The sequence below is a fragment of the Nakaseomyces bracarensis genome (assembly GCF_045282275.1).
Source record: "Nakaseomyces bracarensis strain CBM3 chromosome Unknown Scaff9_0, whole genome shotgun sequence".
Classification (NCBI taxonomy): domain Eukaryota; kingdom Fungi; phylum Ascomycota; class Saccharomycetes; order Saccharomycetales; family Saccharomycetaceae; genus Nakaseomyces; species Nakaseomyces bracarensis.
In genome coordinates this window covers 336935-356512 of record NW_027263970.1, presented here as the reverse complement: position 1 = coordinate 356512, position 19578 = coordinate 336935, and the positions used below count along the sequence as shown (strand labels likewise).

At 38.1% G+C, this 19578-nt stretch overlaps 10 protein-coding genes across 10 annotated transcripts; 5 read left to right on the top strand and 5 right to left on the bottom strand.

The window, feature by feature from the left end:
* Nucleotides 1–312: 312 nt before the first annotated feature.
* On the bottom strand, nt 313–1554 carry RNJ42_02406 (cation diffusion facilitator family transporter; the record flags this gene model as incomplete). The annotated part of the gene is made up of 1 exon (XM_071052571.1): nt 313–1554. One exon carries the CDS (start codon nt 1552–1554, stop codon nt 313–315), a length of 1242 nt encoding a protein of 413 aa, XP_070906418.1.
* A 437-nt stretch (nt 1555–1991) lies between these two features.
* On the bottom strand, nt 1992–2327 carry RNJ42_02405 (uncharacterized protein; the record flags this gene model as incomplete). Its single annotated transcript, XM_071052570.1, has 1 exon — nt 1992–2327. The coding sequence occupies one exon, from the start codon at nt 2325–2327 to the stop codon at nt 1992–1994; it is 336 nt and encodes a 111-aa protein (XP_070906417.1).
* A 1156-nt stretch (nt 2328–3483) lies between these two features.
* Nucleotides 3484–5433, top strand: FMP40 (Fmp40p; the record flags this gene model as incomplete). Its single annotated transcript, XM_071052569.1, has 1 exon — nt 3484–5433. The coding sequence occupies one exon, from the start codon at nt 3484–3486 to the stop codon at nt 5431–5433; it is 1950 nt and encodes a 649-aa protein (XP_070906416.1).
* Nucleotides 5434–6351: 918 nt separating this feature from the next.
* Nucleotides 6352–8862, top strand: FLC1 (flavin adenine dinucleotide transporter; the record flags this gene model as incomplete). The annotated part of the gene is made up of 1 exon (XM_071052568.1): nt 6352–8862. The coding sequence occupies one exon, from the start codon at nt 6352–6354 to the stop codon at nt 8860–8862; it is 2511 nt and encodes an 836-aa protein (XP_070906415.1).
* A 405-nt stretch (nt 8863–9267) lies between these two features.
* Nucleotides 9268–10647, top strand: PCL8 (Pcl8p; the record flags this gene model as incomplete). The annotated part of the gene is made up of 1 exon (XM_071052567.1): nt 9268–10647. One exon carries the CDS (start codon nt 9268–9270, stop codon nt 10645–10647), a length of 1380 nt encoding a protein of 459 aa, XP_070906414.1.
* A 198-nt stretch (nt 10648–10845) lies between these two features.
* On the bottom strand, nt 10846–11082 carry RNJ42_02401 (uncharacterized protein; the record flags this gene model as incomplete). The annotated part of the gene is made up of 1 exon (XM_071052566.1): nt 10846–11082. The coding sequence occupies one exon, from the start codon at nt 11080–11082 to the stop codon at nt 10846–10848; it is 237 nt and encodes a 78-aa protein (XP_070906413.1).
* A 362-nt stretch (nt 11083–11444) lies between these two features.
* On the top strand, nt 11445–11894 carry SAR1 (Arf family GTPase SAR1; the record flags this gene model as incomplete). The annotated part of the gene is made up of 1 exon (XM_071052565.1): nt 11445–11894. The coding sequence occupies one exon, from the start codon at nt 11445–11447 to the stop codon at nt 11892–11894; it is 450 nt and encodes a 149-aa protein (XP_070906412.1).
* Nucleotides 11895–12374: 480 nt separating this feature from the next.
* Nucleotides 12375–15878, bottom strand: BMS1 (GTPase BMS1; the record flags this gene model as incomplete). Its single annotated transcript, XM_071052564.1, has 1 exon — nt 12375–15878. The coding sequence occupies one exon, from the start codon at nt 15876–15878 to the stop codon at nt 12375–12377; it is 3504 nt and encodes a 1167-aa protein (XP_070906411.1).
* Nucleotides 15879–16540: 662 nt separating this feature from the next.
* CBP3 (Cbp3p) lies at nt 16541–17488 on the top strand (the record flags this gene model as incomplete). Its single annotated transcript, XM_071052563.1, has 1 exon — nt 16541–17488. The coding sequence occupies one exon, from the start codon at nt 16541–16543 to the stop codon at nt 17486–17488; it is 948 nt and encodes a 315-aa protein (XP_070906410.1).
* A 305-nt stretch (nt 17489–17793) lies between these two features.
* On the bottom strand, nt 17794–19413 carry THI6 (bifunctional hydroxyethylthiazole kinase/thiamine-phosphate diphosphorylase; the record flags this gene model as incomplete). The annotated part of the gene is made up of 1 exon (XM_071052562.1): nt 17794–19413. One exon carries the CDS (start codon nt 19411–19413, stop codon nt 17794–17796), a length of 1620 nt encoding a protein of 539 aa, XP_070906409.1.
* Nucleotides 19414–19578: the final 165 nt, after the last annotated feature.

The following is a 19578-nucleotide window of genomic DNA, read 5'->3' as shown; positions in this document are numbered from 1 at the left end:
GACACTATACGTTACACTGATTTACACTCCCATGTAAGTGGATTTGCTTACATTGAACTTATCTTCTTTAATTCAAATGCGCAACCCGCGTCGAGATGAAAAAAGCAAGACCAGCCTGTACATAATAAAATATTATATTATATTATTATATTATTATATTATTATATATTATTATTAAATATTATTATTATATTAGTATATTGATCGACAAATATATTATAACTGCTTTGTATACTGCATTGTATTATTATAACGATAGGTTATGATATTGTATTGCTGCCAACTATATATGATTTTTTATCTTTTATATATTTATTGGGATGTGTAGCGGACATCGAAGAAGGCCATTCTGGTGTCTTCGAGCATGGCTTCCTTTAGATGGGCTGTGACGTCGTCGAGGTCCTGGACATGCAGTGTGGTATCTCTTGGTAGGGCCAATGTTGCTATGGCCCTCAACTTTGGACCCATTGGCATCACAGTCACCTTCTCTACTTCTAGCCCGTCGAGTTGCGGTAGGTGTTTCTGTAAAAGGTCCCGTACATAGACGTAACGGTCATCGGTTGGGGCCACAGCCTGGTCTGTGAGTTCTTTTACAGATGTTACCATACCTTCAGCCCCCGCCTTGATGATAAGTACAGAGACCAACAGGCCTCCTAGACTGTCGAGTGATTGCACGCCAAAGAAGTGACTTGACATGATGGCCACAAGAGCCACCAACGAAGTCAGAGAGTCTATACGGTGATGCCAGGCGTTCGCCATCAGAACGTTAGAGTTCGTCCTGACCGCTACACGCTTAGTAGCTTGGAAGATCCACTCTTTCATCACGATGGAACCTGCCGCGATCCAGGCAGCGTTGATATCCGTGGTGGCTTCGATATGTGTATGTGAGTGCGAATGGCCCTGCGAGGAGGCCTCGGTCATTACGGACCCGAATATACTCGTGAGAGACTCCACCACAGCATGTGGAACCATGGGCCCAACTACTGCACAAAGAGATGCCCAACCAATTGAGACACCGGCACCAGCAAGGATAGTCGATACCGCAAGCGAACCCACCGTCTCTACTTTACCGTAGCCATAAGGGTACTGATCATTCGACTTCTTAGACGAGAGACTTACCGAGAACAACGTCAGGAAGTCCGATATAAGATCAGACATTGCATACACGGAGTCCGCAAGCAACGCCTGTGAGTGGAACGCTATACCACCGAAGAACTTACCGACAGCCATAAGAACATTGCTCCCAAGCCCTATCCACGTTATCCGCACCCCAGGATTCTTCATCATCTGCTCTTTACTCAAAGTCAGCAACGGATTGGCCTCGATATGACTATGACTATGCGTCAACATCGATTTCATGTCGTGCGTGTGTTCATGCCCATGGCCATGTTCATGCTCGTGGCTATGCCCTTCCTCATGCGTAGCCTCCGTGTGCATATGCGTATGCATATGCGTATCAACTACAGGTGTACTCTTAGCAGTTGTATGCTTATAGCTCCTTATAGGGAATAGTAACCGATGCTGATAACTCCTCCTTAACACACTATTGTACATCGTTTTTTTTGGTCGTTTATATGTTTGTATATCAAGACTATATGTTATAAACTTTTGGGAATTATATATTTAAATAGCAACCCAAGAGGGAACATGGAAACCCACAGGGTCTCTTCGTTAACCCTTACCTTATTGCCTAAGCAACTCAGACACCCCTTCTCGTTTCCCGCATTGTTCTTCTACCAAAAGGCTCTCAACCAGGGGGGATGCCAATGTTCCCCCGCAAATTAACAACGAAACGGAGTTTTTCCAAACTTACCGTAGGACATTTAGTGGGAATTCCTTCTGAAATCCTTTAAATCATTATCTTTTTTGTAATTAAATTAAAATATTTATTTAATTTTTTTTTTATTTATTGAATATATAAGGTTCCTTTAGAATATAAATGACGTGAGGTGGATGAAAGATATTAAAATAAAAGACCTGCTTTTTCTTTCTTAGTTGGAACTCCATGAGAAACCATCACCGTCCTTTTGTTTGGCGTTAGAGCCCATGTGGGAGAAGTTCTTGTTCTGGGTGTTGGTGGAGTCCATGGAGGAAGTCACCTCAGTGGAAGCATCGTTAGGGTTGTAGTTTGTGTCACGGTGCTTGGATGGCATTTGATCCGAACCGTGCTCACCACCGTAACCCTCATCTGCGTCGAAACTCATGTCGTAGGAAGCCTTACTGTCTTCCATGTTTGGGTAGCTGTCTCTACTGTCGTTGTTGTTGTTGTTGTCGTCGTCTTCGTTGCTACCGAATAGTTTGTCTGTAATGTTATCTAGAATTGGCATTTTTTTTTTTGTTATATCTTAATGTCTTGATTTTATATTATTATACAAGAATATAACAATATAGAAAACGATATTCAAGATACTAGAATATTATTTGATTTATATACTTTTTTTTCTTTCATTAATTTATTGGCAATGAAAACCTTATATTGATTGTTCTAGATTAAGACGGTTCTTAGAAGTACATTTGTGGGGGGAGGGCAATGTAACGAAACCCCCTTAGAGCAATACAATGGGGGTTATCCCGCAATCCAGGAAATAAATGGCCATATCCAAGTTTTCTTTTTATCGAAGACTGCATTGTTCTTTATATATCCACTACTATGCTCCTTTCATTGTGGTGATGTATGTGCCTCTCATCTATATAATCAAAATGACGTCATTTTTAGGGTGTCTTAGAAATCATCGTAGAACAACATGGTTCCTTGCTCTTAAATTACAAGAAAATAAGGGCAAGTCACTCGTATTGCGATGAGATGTGATGATTCTGGCCATTTCTATATATACTTTTATGTACCGGCAGCTAATTCAATTATCCTGCAGATCAAGGACTTATGCTAGGGAATAAACTCAATTCAGAGGCAGATATATCTCAGAAACGATACATCCGTGATGTATTTTGGTTTTTTAAGTGGTTGGTGAGTTGTACTACGTTCATGTGAGTTGTACTACGTTCATGGAGGATGTACTACGTTCATGAGGGTTGTACTATGTTCATGGAGGTTGTACTACGTTCATGTAAGTTGTACTACGTTCATATTTCATTTTTATGATTCTACGGTTGTATAAGCAAATACTGTGTCCATTCGTGTGTTCATGTTTGTATTAGAATACGAGTCCTTGCTAGTAGATACGTTTGATATTACCAGAACTTCATTTATCGTCTTGTTGTAAACGTGAATGTGATATTCGTATTAATATTCAATATATTATAGTTATTTTATTAAAATGACGTCAATATTGCGAAGAAACGGCCGTAGCAAGTCAACAAAAAATCGATAAAATTAAGGTTCTCTCCTATCGGGAAGGGTTCACAAGGAATAGTCTGTGTGGGAATGGTCCAATGCGATGAGGTTTGGACTTGCTATTTAATTAACTATATTTTACTATTCGATGTAGACAGCCAGGTATTAACTCAACAACAATATATCAAGAAATGACTGAGGTGAAGATTCTTGAGTTGTTAAAACAGCCTTTGAGTTGCTCAAGGTTCATCAAAAGACTTAATGCTGATTCTAAGATTCCTACTATCACAGATGCGGTTAAATTGGTAGAGGGTGGTGATGATGCGAAAAAGAGTGGTTTCCACACACCTAGATCCGTGTCTAAGGGGTCACATTTTGCTTACTGTATTCCTTCCGATAGAAAAGAGTATAAACAGCTTCTTACTAACGATAAGGCTTTGAAAGAGTTTAATTTGGCTCCTGATGACGATTTGAAGAAGATATTGGATGGAGAAAAGGTGTATTATGATACGGAGCGAGGTATTTTCCCATATAGTTCGAATTACTCGGGGTTCCAGTTTGGACAGTTTGCTGGACAATTAGGTGACGGGAGAGTTGTGAACTTATTTGACTTGAAAGACATGCATGGTAATTGGCAGACTTTACAAATCAAAGGTAGTGGGTTAACACCGTTTTCGAGATTTGCTGACGGGAAGGCAGTAGTTAGGTCAAGTATTAGGGAGTTTATCATTAGCGAATCGTTACATGCAATAGGTATCCCTTCTACTAGGGCATTGCAACTGACACTTCTACCAAGTACCAAAGCAAGGAGAGGTGCGTCGATGGAAATGTGTGCAAACTATTGTAGATTTTCACCATCTTGGATAAGACTTGGCCATTTTGACACTTACAGGTGGAAATTCGATCTCGACAGTATGGTAAGGCTATCAGACTATGTCATAGAAGAAGTTTTTAAGGAGAAGCTTGTTGATACTGACCTCAACATATTCACTAAGGATTATTTTCCTGAAGATGAAGGGCCCACTAATGATACTATTGCCATCAACTCTAAGGACTGTACTAAATATGATGGGATGTTTAGAAAAGTTGTTACTTCAAATGCAGAATGTGTTGCCTATTGGCAGGCGTATGGCTTCCTGAATGGTGTACTAAACACGGATAATACCTCTATAATGGGCTTATCTATGGACTACGGGCCCTTCAGTTTCATGGATAGATTCGACCCTACTTACACCCCAAACCACGACGATTCTATGAAGAGATACTCATTCAGCAATCAACCGGGTGTTATATGGTGGAACTTGCTCCAGTTCGGTCAAGCAATATCTGTGTTACTCGGGGCTGGGAAACATAACTTAAAAACTGTACTGAGCGCAAAGGATATTAGTTCCATCGATCGCGGAACGCAAAGACAGCTGTTAGACAGGGTTAACAGTGTTATTGGTCTCAGCGCTAACGAGTACAAGTATACATTCACAAAGAAGTATTGTGACCTCATGGCTATGAGACTTGGTATTGACCTGCAATTGCCATCTGAAATAAATGAGGAATCCGTGGAAGTAACTGCCCGTGCGGTCAAAGAGTTCCTCTCCACAGTGGTAGAACCCCTCCTAGATTTAATCAGCCATACTAAAATAGACTACAATAATTTCTTCCTAAACTTACAGAAATATAACGGCTCTCTTTCCAGTGAAGATGGTTTCCTCGGCCTTGACCCTGCCTACGTCTCCATCTTCTTCGACAAGGATGACTACGAAATCCTGGATGACTACTTCACTAGAGGTGCAAACAAGACGAGCGACACGCGTGCTCTCCTTGAGCAATTACAAAGCCTCGTGTCGTGGACTGATGTTTATAAACAAAGGCTACACTCCGCAAACAGAAGGGAAATCGCCACCGCGGTTAACCCTCAGTTCATTCCAAGAAGCTGGATCTTCGAAGAAGTTATCGACGACATCACCAGACAGCTAAGAGACGCAGACACCTTAGATCTATCAGGCCTACAGAAATTATTCAAGATGAGCGCAAACCCATACAACAATCAATTGTGGGACGAAGAACTGCGCCCCGATCTGCATGAAAAATGGCAAAGACAACCCCAAGAATCACAACTAATGAAGCAAGCCTCTTGTTCTAGTTAAATCCCCTATTTTGTTATACGTGCTTTTAAAAAAAAAAGGGCATTGTTTGGTTTAGTTCCTATTCAACTTACTAACTAATTTACCATTCTTTAAACAATTTAAATTTTTGTTGATTTATTATTATTGGGTTTTTTCGTGTTTTGTGTTTGTTGTTCTTTCCTTTCTAAGCATACCGTTTAAGATAAAATTCCGGTCCACGGACTATTCTAAGAACTCCTTCTTTTTTTTCTTTCTTTTTTTTAAATTAATTTTATTCGCGTCTTTATCACCTTTTCTTTTTTTAATGTGCTAATATGTACGGCAGTTTCTGTGCTGATTGTTTATTTTCTCGAAGGAAATGTCAAAAAATGATTTTCGTACAGGGTTTTCTGTGAGGAGCAGAATGACGTATAATTTAAAAATTTTATTTATACGGTTCTTCGGCTACTTTTATTAGCATCTTTAATAATTTTTCATTTTTTTGATTTTAAATTAATTTGAAGAAATTTTAATAGCAATGAATGAAGAGAAAAAATTTTCTTTTTTGGTTATTGCATTTGAAATGGATCATAAAACTTTCTGATTTGAACTTTTGATTATTGATTTTGGTACTGTCGTGTTTTTGTTAGTTCATTTGTTTACTTGTTTTCAGGCTTTTGGATTCATTTATAACTAAAGAGATATTGTTACTTTATATTCTTTATCTTTAAAGACTAATAAGGAGCCCACGATATTGATAATTGAGGAAGAAACGATTTATAACAAGGCATAAAAACAACATTACAGCCTATTCTTCTTTTTGATGGTTCGATAGAATAAAAACTTCATATAACAAAAGTGGAAATTACAATATAAAAAAATAGAAGAGACATAAATATAATCTATATTCCATAAAAAAAAAAAAACAACCCTGAAAAAAAAGAAGTAATAAATAAAATAATGGCATATTTCCAAGCACTATGGTGTGCTATATTTATATTGCTCTTCGCACCAGTTGAAGCAAAGAGGAAGCTTACTGCGTCCTCTTTAGTTACATGTATGGAAAATTCCCAACTCTCAGCTAGAAGTTTTGATGTTGTGTTTGATCCAGATGACAGATCGTTACATTATACATTGGATTTGACTACACAGATTGACGGGTACATCTATGCCTATATTGATGTATACGCTTATGGTTTTAAGATTATCACGAAATCATTTGATGTTTGTGAGATGAACTGGAAGCAATTCTGTCCCGTGCACCCTGGTAACATCCAGATTGATTCCATCCAATACATCTCAGAGGAATACGTGAACGAAATCCCTGGTATCGCTTACCAAGTCCCTGATATCGACGCATTTGTCAAGCTAAATATCTACAACAACGTGTCAGAGAACTTGGCCTGTATTCAAGTGTTCTTCAGTAACGGTAAGACCGTCTCACAAACAGGTGTCAAGTGGGTCACAGCCGTTATCGCTGGTATTGGTCTGTTGCTGTCTGCAACACTGTCCACTTTCGGTAACTCTGTTGCTGCATCACACATTTCTGCCAACACAATGTCCCTTTTCTTGTATTTCCAATCGGTGGCTGTGGTCGCTATGCAACACGTTCATAGTGTACCGCCTATCGCAGCAGCTTGGTCTGAAAATATGGCTTGGTCTATGGGTCTGATCCGTGTCTCATTTATGCAAAAGATTTTCCGTTGGTATGTAGAAGCTACTGGTGGTACTCCAACTTTATATTTGACAGCCACTACTATGTCTGTGCTTACACAGAGATCAGTAGATTACTTAAGAAGTTACTCATTGGTGAAGCGTGCAGAAAATGTCCTATACGGTAATCAGAACACTTTGATTTTCAGAGGTATTAAGAGAATGGGTTATAGAATGAATATTGAGAACACTTCCATTGTCTGTACTGGTTTCACATTTTTTGTTCTCTGTGGTTATGTTTTAGCTGGTTTCATCCTAGTATGCAAGTACTCGCTAGAGTTATCTATCAAGAATGGATGGATCAAACAAGAAAGATTTGCAGCCTTCAGAATAAATTGGAAGACTCTGCTAAAGGGAGCAATGCTAAGATATATCTACATTGGTTTCACACAATTGACTATCTTAAGTTTCTGGGAATTCACCGAAAGGGACTCTGGTGCAGTTATTGTTATCGCATGTTTCTTCCTAATATTGTCTATTGGTTTGATGATCTGGTGTTCATACAGAACTATATTTTTTGCACGTAAATCCGTTCAACAATACAACAATCCTGCTGCCCTATTATACGGTGATGACTATGTGCTAGATAAGTACGGTTTCTTTTACACCATGTTCAGTGCTAAGTACTACTGGTGGAATAACGTACTACTGTCCTACGTCTTTTTCAAGTCTCTATTTATTGGGTTTGCCCAAGGTTCCGGTAAGACTCAAGCTCTTACGATCTTCATTCTAGATCTATTTTACTACGTTGCCATTATTAGGTACAAACCATATTTAGATCGTCCAACAAACATCATGAACATATTTATCGGTACAGTTACTTTAGTGAACTCTTTCCTATTCTTGTTTTTCTCCGATTTGTTCAACCAAAAATACTCCGTCTCTGCTATTATGGGTTGGGTGTTCTTCATCATGAACGCTGCATTTTCCTTCATTCTGTTAATGATGATTATTGCATTTATCTACATGATCCTAATGACTAAGAATCCAGATGCCAGATTCAGACGTGCCAACGACGATAGAGCTGCGTTCCAAAAGAAGATTGCCATCTACCACGATGATATCATGGATAGAAGCGATGAGAAGCTCAAGAACTCACCTACTGCTGACCTATGGGCATTAGGTAACCTAGCGGGAGACCACGAGGCCAACTGGGAAAGCCAAGTTAACAAGAGCAAGAATAGACTGTCCAACATATTCTTGGGTCCTGGTGAAACTGATTCAGACCTTGAAGAAGAAGAAGGCAACCCAACATTCACACAGCGTGTTATCCGTAAACTGTCTATGAAGCGTGGTAAGAGTAAGAAGAGCAACAAGGATCGTATCATCGAGGAAAGATCCAGCGATGGTATCTCCACGAATAACTCTTCTGCTAACAAGAATGAACCCAAGGTAGACACAGAGGTTATCAGCAAAGATGAATACGGCACATTTGAAAACCGTCTCGTAACACCAAGGTCCTCATTCTCTAGTGGCGGGTCCCCTATAAGGAGGTCATACATCGGTGTCCAAGACGAATTCCAAGACGTACGTACAAGAGAAAACCTAATGGCCCGTGAAGAGTCCCAGAGATTCTCCGACCTAACAGACGCTACTCCACAACGCATGGACCCATTCAGAGACAACAACTCAAACACCATCCGCTACAGCAATGGTGAAATGGGACCCCCAAGAGATATCAGCCTCGATAGCATGCCTTACGCAAACCAACAAGCTACAAGATCAACAGACGTGATAGACCACAAGAACTACTTATAAGTCTCCTTAGATAGCTTACAAAAACATGTATAATATTTAACAATAATTAGCTTACTTTAACATGCAAGTAATTTTATAATGTAATTGTTTACCCCGTAAATAGGTTCTTCCGTTGCCATCAGGTGATTGAGCCTCTTTTCCTTTCTTTTTGGGCAATTTAAAGGTGAGAGGCGATAAAAAGTAAATAAATTAATTAAAAAAGGGCTCTTTTTAACTTTGCAGGAAATGGCAAGATCTGTATTCCTGTTATTGATTAGCTTAGATCTTACCTTATAAAGCTTTTCTAGGGAGGGCAGAGGCTTATCGGATTTAAGTACCCTCGAATATATAAAAGAAGTTTAAAACTAGAACTACTATATTGATCAACTTACTTTACAGAGAGTTACTATAGTAAACTTGGGAATCATGACGCAGGATGACGTTGCTGATGGGAAGATGCAGATACTAGGTTCTTTATCTGAGCTTGAGTTGAACTCATCGGCTGAGACAAGTGCTGGTTTATCTAATGGCAGTGATTTTCTGTTCAGCCAGGATGATAGTATATTTGAGTTACCGTTGAAGGATAAGTATAACCTGAAGGGCTCTAATTTCTCAGAGCTGAACGAAGTGTTTGATTCCGTACATATGCCGGTGTTGGGACATCCATCGAAGAAAGTACGGTTTGAGGATGGAGAAGTGCGCGAGGAAGCTGAAGTGGACGGCAGCGGATCATCTACTTCGGTATCTCAGGATGCCCGTGAGATTGAGAAGGACTTGCATAAGCCTCATAATGAGGTGGAGAACTTGTTAGAGAGAGCTAATGCTTTCAACGAATATGTCGGAGACAACTTGGACCGGATGAATTCGATGTCCTCGGAGATGCTTGCACCTCCAAGGATTAACAGCCAAGGCAGGATGGGCAGTGAGGGCAGGTCTGATAGCATTTCCGGTTTTGCTCTCAGTGATTCAGAGTATGATGCAGACTCAGTGTTAGAAAGAGTCAGTTCACAGACCACCAATGATCCATTTACACACTCAAACATTTTGAGCCAGCTTGGTGGCACTTATTTAAGTGACGATATTGGTAACTCACCATACGCCGGCATTAGTAATAACTTTCTCGACAGTGGCAATAATAGCTCAAATGACACTATCAACGATCAGGAAGAGTTTGAGATCCAAGTACCGGAGATATTCAAGCCCAAAGGTGTTAAGAAATCTGATATAGAAGATACGTGGTCTGTGCTACTATCGAAATATGAATGTAGCAATGAATTATTCGAGATACCTGTAGAAGATGCACTTCAAAACTACTTAGACACGCTGGATAAACTGCTAGAATACTCTAAGGACGATTCAAAATGCATTAATGTGATGGAGGACAATCCGAACTACCACACATTTTCCATGAAAAGTGCGCCCTCTATAGAGTACCAGAGGTTTGTACAACGTATCCAGTCCAAATGCATGTTTGGATCCATTATTTACCTGGGAGCCACCTACCTGCTGCAGATATTGTTCTTGACTAGGGAAGAGCACGCGGGACCCTTGAGATTGAAAAGACGGCTACACGAGAATGAAATACACAGGGTCATTATCGGTACTATCAGGATCAGCACGAAGTTATTAGAGGACTTTGTTCACTCGCACGAATACATATGCAAAGTATGTGGTATATCAAAGAAGCTAATGACAAAACTAGAGCTTGCACTGCTGTTCTGTTTGAAAGACGAAAATCTACTTGTCAACAGCGAGAAGCTAATGGCCACGAAATTTATCCTTGATGATTTACGAGCACACAACTAATGATGTAATGAAACATTAACAAAAAACAGTAAAATTGTACTATCAACAAAACAAAAAAAAAACTTAATAAGACATTATTTTTTTTTTTCTATATATTCTCTATTGCATATTTACCTTCATGGACTTTCGTATTGTTTAAAAGCATTTTATGATTAAAAAAAGCAAAGCAAAGCAAAATATTATTGAGTTGCCAGACTATTATAATATAATATAATATAATATAATATAATATAATATAATATAATATAATATAATATAATATAATATAATATAATATAATATAATATAATATAATATAATATAATATAATATAATATAATATAATATTTTTTTAAACGACGGATGCCCGAAGGCGAAAAAACCAAAAACCGACAGGACGTAAATAAAAAGTTGGAAGATTTTTGGATATAAAATTTTTATTTCAGTGATTGACATAGTGCTTTGAATAGGAAGGACTAACTAGATAACTCTAAATTAAGCAATCGATAATGGTTTGGGACGTATTTGGATGGTGTATGTTTAAAGAAAAGAAAAAATTTTGAGTGACGGACAGAACAAAAGTTATAGGGACTTCCCTTTTGACGTGTTCGGAACAGATTAGAATCAAATGATAGAACAGGATACTAACTTAATTTTAATTCTTTAATACAAAGTGTGGTTTGAACTCTTATGTGTTAGGTAAAAAAAAATTATTATAAACAGTCAGAGATGTTTTGGCTTCGCTAGGTTTGTGGAACAAGCATGGTAAGCTATTGTTCTTGGGTTTGGATAATGCTGGTAAGACTACTCTATTGCATATGTTGAAGAATGACAGATTGGCCACTTTGCAACCAACTTGGCATCCAACTTCCGAGGAGCTGGCTATCGGAAATATCAAATTTACCACTTTCGATTTGGGTGGTCACGTCCAGGCACGTAGACTGTGGAAGGATTATTTCCCAGAAGTCAACGGTATTGTCTTCTTAGTCGATGCTGCTGACCCAGAGAGATTTGATGAAGCCCGTGTTGAATTGGATGCCTTGTTCAACATCGCTGAATTGAAGGATGTCCCATTCGTTATCTTGGGTAACAAGATCGATGCTGCCAATGCTGTTTCTGAGGCTGAATTGCGTTCCGCTTTAGGTCTGCTAAACACTACTGGCTCTCAAAGAATCGAGGGTCAAAGACCAGTCGAGGTCTTCATGTGTTCCGTTGTTATGAGAAACGGTTACTTAGAGGCTTTCCAATGGTTGTCTCAATATATTTAAATTAAAAATCTGATCTCTAGGAACAAGGGTAAAATAAGAAAAACTTATAAAAAAAAAATACTAATAAAAAAAATTTAACCATATATTAATATAAATTTCTTTTTGACGAATTATATACAGACCTTTCTTTATTTAATAATGCAACAAATATCGATTGTCTTTTAACTCTTGTCTCATAGTCATTATGGATAGATATTCTTTTTCTTTGTCTAGAGATATTTTTTTTGTTAAACACGTACTATGCTCTTTAGTGTCATCTCCGTTAGTATTGTATTTTATTATGGATAAATAGACTTCATTGAACACGTATAAACCACATAGATTTTTATCTTTGATAGTCAAAAATGAGCCTTAGTAATATTTTAATGACAAACTAGGTATAACAGCAAGCAGTCACACCATAATAAATCATACATAAATATATATACTTAAACTTCTTAATATTATACAATGCGAAATAGTGAAGCCAGATCAATTAGTTTATCTCCTAGATTTTCTAGGACCGTTTTCTTCACCATCTTGACCATGAGGACGCTTTTTACCATGTTTAGAAAAGAATTCTTTCTTCTTTTCTTTATCCTTTTGGGTCTTCTCTTCTTCTTTCTTAGCAAGTCTCTTCAATCTTTCCTTACGTTGATCAGCCTTCTTAGTCTGTCTCTTTTCTTCCTTGGCTTTAGAAACAGTTAAGACTTTTTGAACAAAAGAACGAGCCTTCTTTTCATCACCTCCCAACACTACAGCTCTCTTTGCCATGTATGTTTTCTTCTTCTGTGGTTTCATCTGATGGATTTGAGACTTGAAAGGTAGATCTTTTTGAATTGCCTTTGGAACCTTTAAGCCATTGAAATGTCTTTCAACTCTTTCGACCTTCTTATAGTTACTATCTGGGTTTACTGGTGTTGGAGTCCCCATTGCAGCACGAATTTGACCAGTTAATCTCAATCCCTTCCATTCAGTCTTCTTGCTCAATAATAGAGAGGTAACTGGGTTATAGAAGCGTTTAACCTTAACCGGATACCATGAACGAAGGATAACAATATCACTCATCAATATTTTGTCTTCAAAAGCAGCTCTAAAATGACCATCAGGTTTAGATAATGCCCTCTTAATTTCACCTCTAATACCAGAGACCGTTTTAATTTGGGCACCTTCAAATCTAGCCACCTCCATTGCACTAGTAAACATATCCTTGATGAAAGCTGTGTTTTTAAATATCTTATAAGGATAACCAACTAATTTAAGCTTTTTAACAATCTCCACATCAACATCAATTTCTTCTACAACACCTGTTGCTGAAATTCTGAAATTGCCTGTAGTATCACTGTTAGCGACAATCTGAACACCACAGAATGGTGTGTTTGGAGAACACAATGGCCCATAGAAATAAGCATTACAATATGTGTGTTCAGGAGTATACTTCAACATTCTTATTCTAGTACGGGAATCACTGGTTGAGTACACGGGAAGTGTTTGAAATCTTCTCCACCCTAAAGACACCACTAATGGATCATGAGTCTTCAGGATCTTTTTGTGCCAACGATGTCTTCTTAATCTGGCGTTAACAATACCGAATTTTTGTTCAGTTGGCAGCAAACCACCCATAATTACCGGGAATTTAGGATCAAAATTTTCAATGAATTCCATTGGAACATCTTCAAAAACTATTCTAACATATGAACCTGCCTTGTAACCTTCAATTTTTAGTCTTTGTTCAGCGGTCATATCTTGCAATTCCTTTTCATTGATTTCTAATTGCTTTGCAATTTTAGCTTTTTGAAGTTCATACCAAGTGTCGTACTCATTTTCTGGGTCATTCTCTTTGAAGTTATCACCTTCTTCCATTTCAAATTGCATTCTCAATTTTTCCTTTTTAGCTGCATTTTGTTCACGCTCCTCTTCAAGGGTTAGTTCTTTATTTTCTTCAGCGTCAAAATTTGTGAATGAGTTGTCACTTTCATTATCCTCTTCTTCACTACCTTCTGCATCAGTATCATTGTCATCGGAGTTATTGTCTTCACCTTCTGCTTCTAGATCTTCGAAATCACCAAACACTTCATCCTCATCGTCAGCTCCATCTTTTTCTGCTCCATCCTGGTTATCCTTTTCAAGTTTTGGAGCACCAATAATTCTCTTATTGAGCGATTGGGGACTAGACCATTTCTTCATTAATTTTTCAATGGTATCGAAATAAGGTGCAAATTTTTCCAAATCAGCTTCAGCATCATCGATTTTAGTGTCGTTGGCCTTCTTGAAAAAATCTTCATCATCTTCCTCAATATTTTCTTCATCTTCATCTTCTTCTTCATCCTCACCTCTCCATCTTTTGATACAGTCTTTTGGTTCGATGTTTTCCATATAAATCAACTTTCCAATATCCCATTTCTTTTTTCTGTTGATCTTACCATTCAACTTTCCTGCCGTTTTTCTTTCCCAGGTATCATTGTCAGATAGTTCAAATTCAGAATCAGAATCCATTGCAAGCTTTTCCTTTTTGTTTTCACCAAAATCAATTTCAACTAATTCTGGCCTATCCTCATCTTCATCCATTTCTACATCACTTGGAAGGTTGTCAATATCTTCGTCGGCTTCTTGAATAGATTTGCCGTACATTCTTGGAGCTCTTAAGCTGCTTCTACCCTTGTCGCCTTGTTCGAGTTCCGATTCATCCTCACTTTCATCTTCAGCATCGTGATTATCTTCTACAGAATGTAGTTCAGTACTGTTACTAAACAATTGCAACCCCACACCATCAAACTTCTCAGCAATACTTTTATCGACTTGTTGTAAACTAGTGACCATTTTTTCACCTTCACCCTTTTCTTGACCAGGTACAAAACTCCAGTCTTCTTTCTTTTTCCCCACATCGATATAAACAGCATCTTTATCCATTAATAGACCACCAACATCAGACATTGGAGCATATATCAACTTATCTTTATCATCCAATCTCTTACGTCTCCTTGTTGTTTGTCCAGTAATTTGACCAGTTGCAGCTGCTTCAGCTTTCATCTTTTCTCTTTCGTATTCATCTAACTTTTGTTGATAATAAGGAGTTGGACATGGATCAGGTAACTTTTCGACTTGGGCGACAGTCATGTCACCGACACCTGCCACATGCACACGCTGGCCTGGAACTGAAGATAATGGTGTACCATGTAGAAACCCATAAAGTGCTATCTTTCTATCAACTTGTTTACCTTGACTTTGAATGATATCAGGATGAGTTAAATCAGTTACTCTATCAGCTAACATATAAGGATGTTCATTTCTCCATTTCAGTGGTCTAAACTTCATAACAGATATAAAACGAGACAAATTTAGAATTTCTCTATCAGGATATCTACCATTTAAGACACCGGAGAGATAGAATAGCTTTGCACCTTGGTACACTTCAGTCCAAAATCTATGCTTTAGCCTTTTCTTTGTGGCTCTCAAAGTTGATTGCGACTTGAACAAGTCTAAATGAGTTGCAATACCCAATACACGTGGCATACCGTGGTGCTGTGCCAAATTTAAAAACTCCATGGTTTCCATTTCAAACCCAAAATTACCATCAATCATCAATAGGACTAGATCAGAAATCTTAGCAACATCGATCATCGCATTCAAGTCATCCGCAGGACACTCCAAAAATGTCAATCTTCTATGTTTACCTGACACAACTGTTACAGGACCATTAATCTCCGTCAGACTAGTCTTCGTAAGCCTTCTAACTAGGGATTTAATAAGTGTGGTCTTACCAGTACCCGGTGGACCCACAACAGAAACGATAACTGGAGGTGGATCATCATCTGGAGTCCTATCAACCATAGGAACATGTAACTTCCTCTCATTCACATCACTAGATCTCTGCATCGTTCTGGCCATCTTACCAGGCGCAGAAACGGCAAATGCTTTCGCATTGTGCCCTTGTGTATGAAGCTTCTTCTTAGCCGTATTCTTCTCTTTATTAGCCTTCCTATGCTCTTTATTACTCTGTTCCATATTCCCTTTCTTTCTATTCAGCTAGAGAGTCTTTTCGAAGAAGTAGCCGTCTCTAAACTTTTAACTTCTTGGTGATATTAAATATAGCAATACAAAAAATATATATTCACTCGATAATATACAATAATGTATATATGATATGCGATGAGATGAGCTCATCTCATCGCATATAAAAAAAAATTTCAAAATTTCAAAATTGCAAAAAATTTCAAACATTACCCGGTACAGTCACATGATAGTCGTATAAGTTAATATTAGGTTTCTTTATACGTTATTGTCATATGCCATATCGTGTATAGTGCCTATTTTGGGTTTTGCGGTTACCCTCCTTTTTTAATGGATTCTTAACTGCGGTATGTTCTAAGTGAGCCTAATACTTACTTAGATGAAACCGTGGGAGATTGTTTGAGGGATACGTCAAGAAAATAGCCCTAACGGATTAATTCTTTCTTCATTTATTTTTCTTTACGCTAATGGTGTCTGTGTTATGTGATATGAGAGAGACTTGGATAGCAATCATCTTAACTGGGGAGGGATTGAAAGGGTGGCTAAGGGGAACTATAAGTCTCATATTTGTTTGAATATAGTTAGATATTCGTATTGGAGGCGTTTACTTTCCAAGAAGAAGTCAATATATTCTGTAAATTGAACTAGCTGAAAGAATGTCATTGAATGTTGGGTGTAGACGTGCGTTCTTACAACAGATCAAGTCTGTGTCAAGAGGTCGGAAGCTGTTGCATACTTCTAGAATAATTTTAGCGGAAGAGAGTGGGGCAGAGGGTAAGAGGCAGACTAGTATTTCGCATAAGAATATCAGGGAACACAAGCTTGCGCACTCGAAGTATGAGGATGCTGGGTATCAGCTGCCCAAATGGAAGGAAGCGCTAGGTGAGTTCGTGGTGCGTACGTTCAATATGGATATGGATAAAGTTAGGGCTGGTCCAGTCGCTGGCTCTTACTACTACAATATGTGTAAGCAACAAGGTTTGCAATATGAGGATGAGGAGATGTCTGAAACTGCGAAGTTTTTCTATGAAGAATTGAAATTACCACGTACATTTTCGCAATGGTTTCAAATTACTATCTTGCATGAATGGATTCTCTTTGTCAGAATGAGGGCTATGCCATTTCAATACGGTAAAAACTATCAGCAGAAACTTGTGGACAGAACTTTCAGTGACATTGAGGTGAGGCTTTTTGAAGAGATGAATGTTAACTCTGGTAGCATTGCAGATCAGTATATGAAGGATTTTAACGCCCAATTGCGTGGTGCTGTATTCGCATACGATGAAGGCTTCTTCTCAGATGATGCAACTTTGGCCAAAGCACTATGGAGAAATTTGTTTGCTGGTAAACCAAATATCGATATTACTCACCTTGAGAAAATGGTAAAATACGTTAGGGGCCAACTTTATGTCCTAAGCAAATTATCTGATAGGGAATTTGCAACAGGCCGCTTCAAGTTCGCCTCTCCTAATGAAGTAGTAGAGAAATTGACTCCAGAAGAAGAGAAAGACCGTAGACAAAAGGTTATTGAAAAGTATGAGAAGTTAGATAATGACCCTCATCAATTACCAAGTGATAGAAGCAAATTGTCATACACCAACTGAATTAATTCATTCACATTATATTTTGTTTTAATTTTGTCCTGTTCTTTAAAATTAGCTATTTCTCATCCGCCACAAGATAAAAGAACTATATATTCTGCATTATCAAAAAAAAAAAACATATACTGAGATATCATAACTAGTAACTATTAGTTTCTCAGCTGAAAACTTCACCTGAATTGGTCTTGATTGCCCTTTTCTAATATGTACATATGAAGTTATAAACAATTTGTAATTAAAGCTATTTATTTTTTTTATGTAAATATTTCTAATCTTACAATTAAATGTTTATGAAGCTATTTTACTATCTATACAACTGTTAATTTAGGGGTCCACACATTTGGGTCGATATCATGTGATAACCTATATAAAGCGTCAATCAATTCTACATGGAAACTTCCACTGCCATTGCATCTCTCGGACGCTATTTTACCAGCAGTTTTGAATAATAGTACTGCGGTAACAACGGCATGGAACAAATTCGAATCATTTTTTTGGCCCCCAATCATGCAAGCAATAGTAGATCCTAATGAACATCCACTAGCTGTAATATCTCCCATAATTGGGATTTCTCCATCGAATATAGTAACACATGGAATAGTATCTACGGATTGGTCTGGTGTGCCCTCAGATAGGGTGTATTTTCCATTGACAGTACCATCTGCGATGATGTCATGAGGGCCAGTACACACAGCAATCGTTTTATACTTGAATGCAACAATTCTAGTTGCCTTAATTAAGAGATCTAGACTTAAGCCCGCAGTTGCATCAACCCCCTTCATTTTTTTGTTATCCAGTTCAGACAGACCAATGATCTCACTAGAGTTACCCTTTATACAACTATATTGGCCGAGCGCTAGGAGGGTATTGTTAAGAGTTAATCTTGTTTCCGTAGCACTGTAGCCAACTGGATCAAAAATAATTGGTCTTTTAACATCATTGTAAGCCCTAATAGCCGATTTCACCATGTCTATGGGTGCAACAGAACCAGTATTCAATAACAAGGTAGCATTGGGGATAGAGGCTAGGTCCCTGACCTCGCTTTCAATCTCTGACATTATTGGTGAGCCTTGCAATGCTAATGTGACGTTAGCCCCAAAATTCTGGTGAACTTTATTAGTAATATGTTGAATTAGCGGACGGGTTTTAGTTGCAATTGACAAAACAGAGGCAAAATCCTCTCCAGAAGGAAGTGCTTTTTGCTTGACGTCTAGTTCAACAAATTTATAATCACGTTTATCTAGTAATGATCTTAAAACTTTGGTAGAGGCACCAGCGTCAGAGGATGCTACAATATCACTAACTACAGAAATACCATCCAGTGATCTTTTACCGTTAGAGCTTACGCATTGATATAAAACACGCTCAATATTATCAGGGTGTAAACCACCAATACCAACAGTTCTACACCAGGAAGCATTATTTCTCTCTAAGGCATCCAATACCCTGATAGCTCCTGCAGGTCCCATTGGGGCTTTTTTAGGGTTTTTCTTAGTCTGTGTAGCGAACAATGTACCAATTCCGATATAATCTACCATTTCTGGACCCCACTGAGCCAATTCATCTACCTCATGAGCAAAACCAACACTCCACCCAATTACCATGTCAGGACCAACCAACTTCCGCACCATTGGGATTGGCATATCATCTTGTCCAACATGAACCCCGTCAGCACCTATTGCGATAGCTACATCAACACGATCATTAATAATCAACGGAACGTTATGGGAATGACATAATTCCTTAATTGCTAATGCTTCTTCGATGAAGAATTTTGTATCAGCATCCTTTTCTCTGATCTGAACTAATGAAACACCATTTTGTAAACCAGCTTCGACTTGATCATAGAGCGTCTTTCCCTCTGGAAGCATCCCAGAGTCAGTAACCAAGTACAAACTATAATCAAATTGAGTCTTACTGAATTTCATCTTTTTATCGCTATAAGTATGGTACAATATAGTGCTATCAATTCCATAAGCAAACAGTTAATAAACTACATAATACATTTTCTATACATATATATTTTATATTCTAATTTAAAAAAATATAAAAAACATCAGCAGCTTCGTACATTCAGTCAGTTTTTGACAATT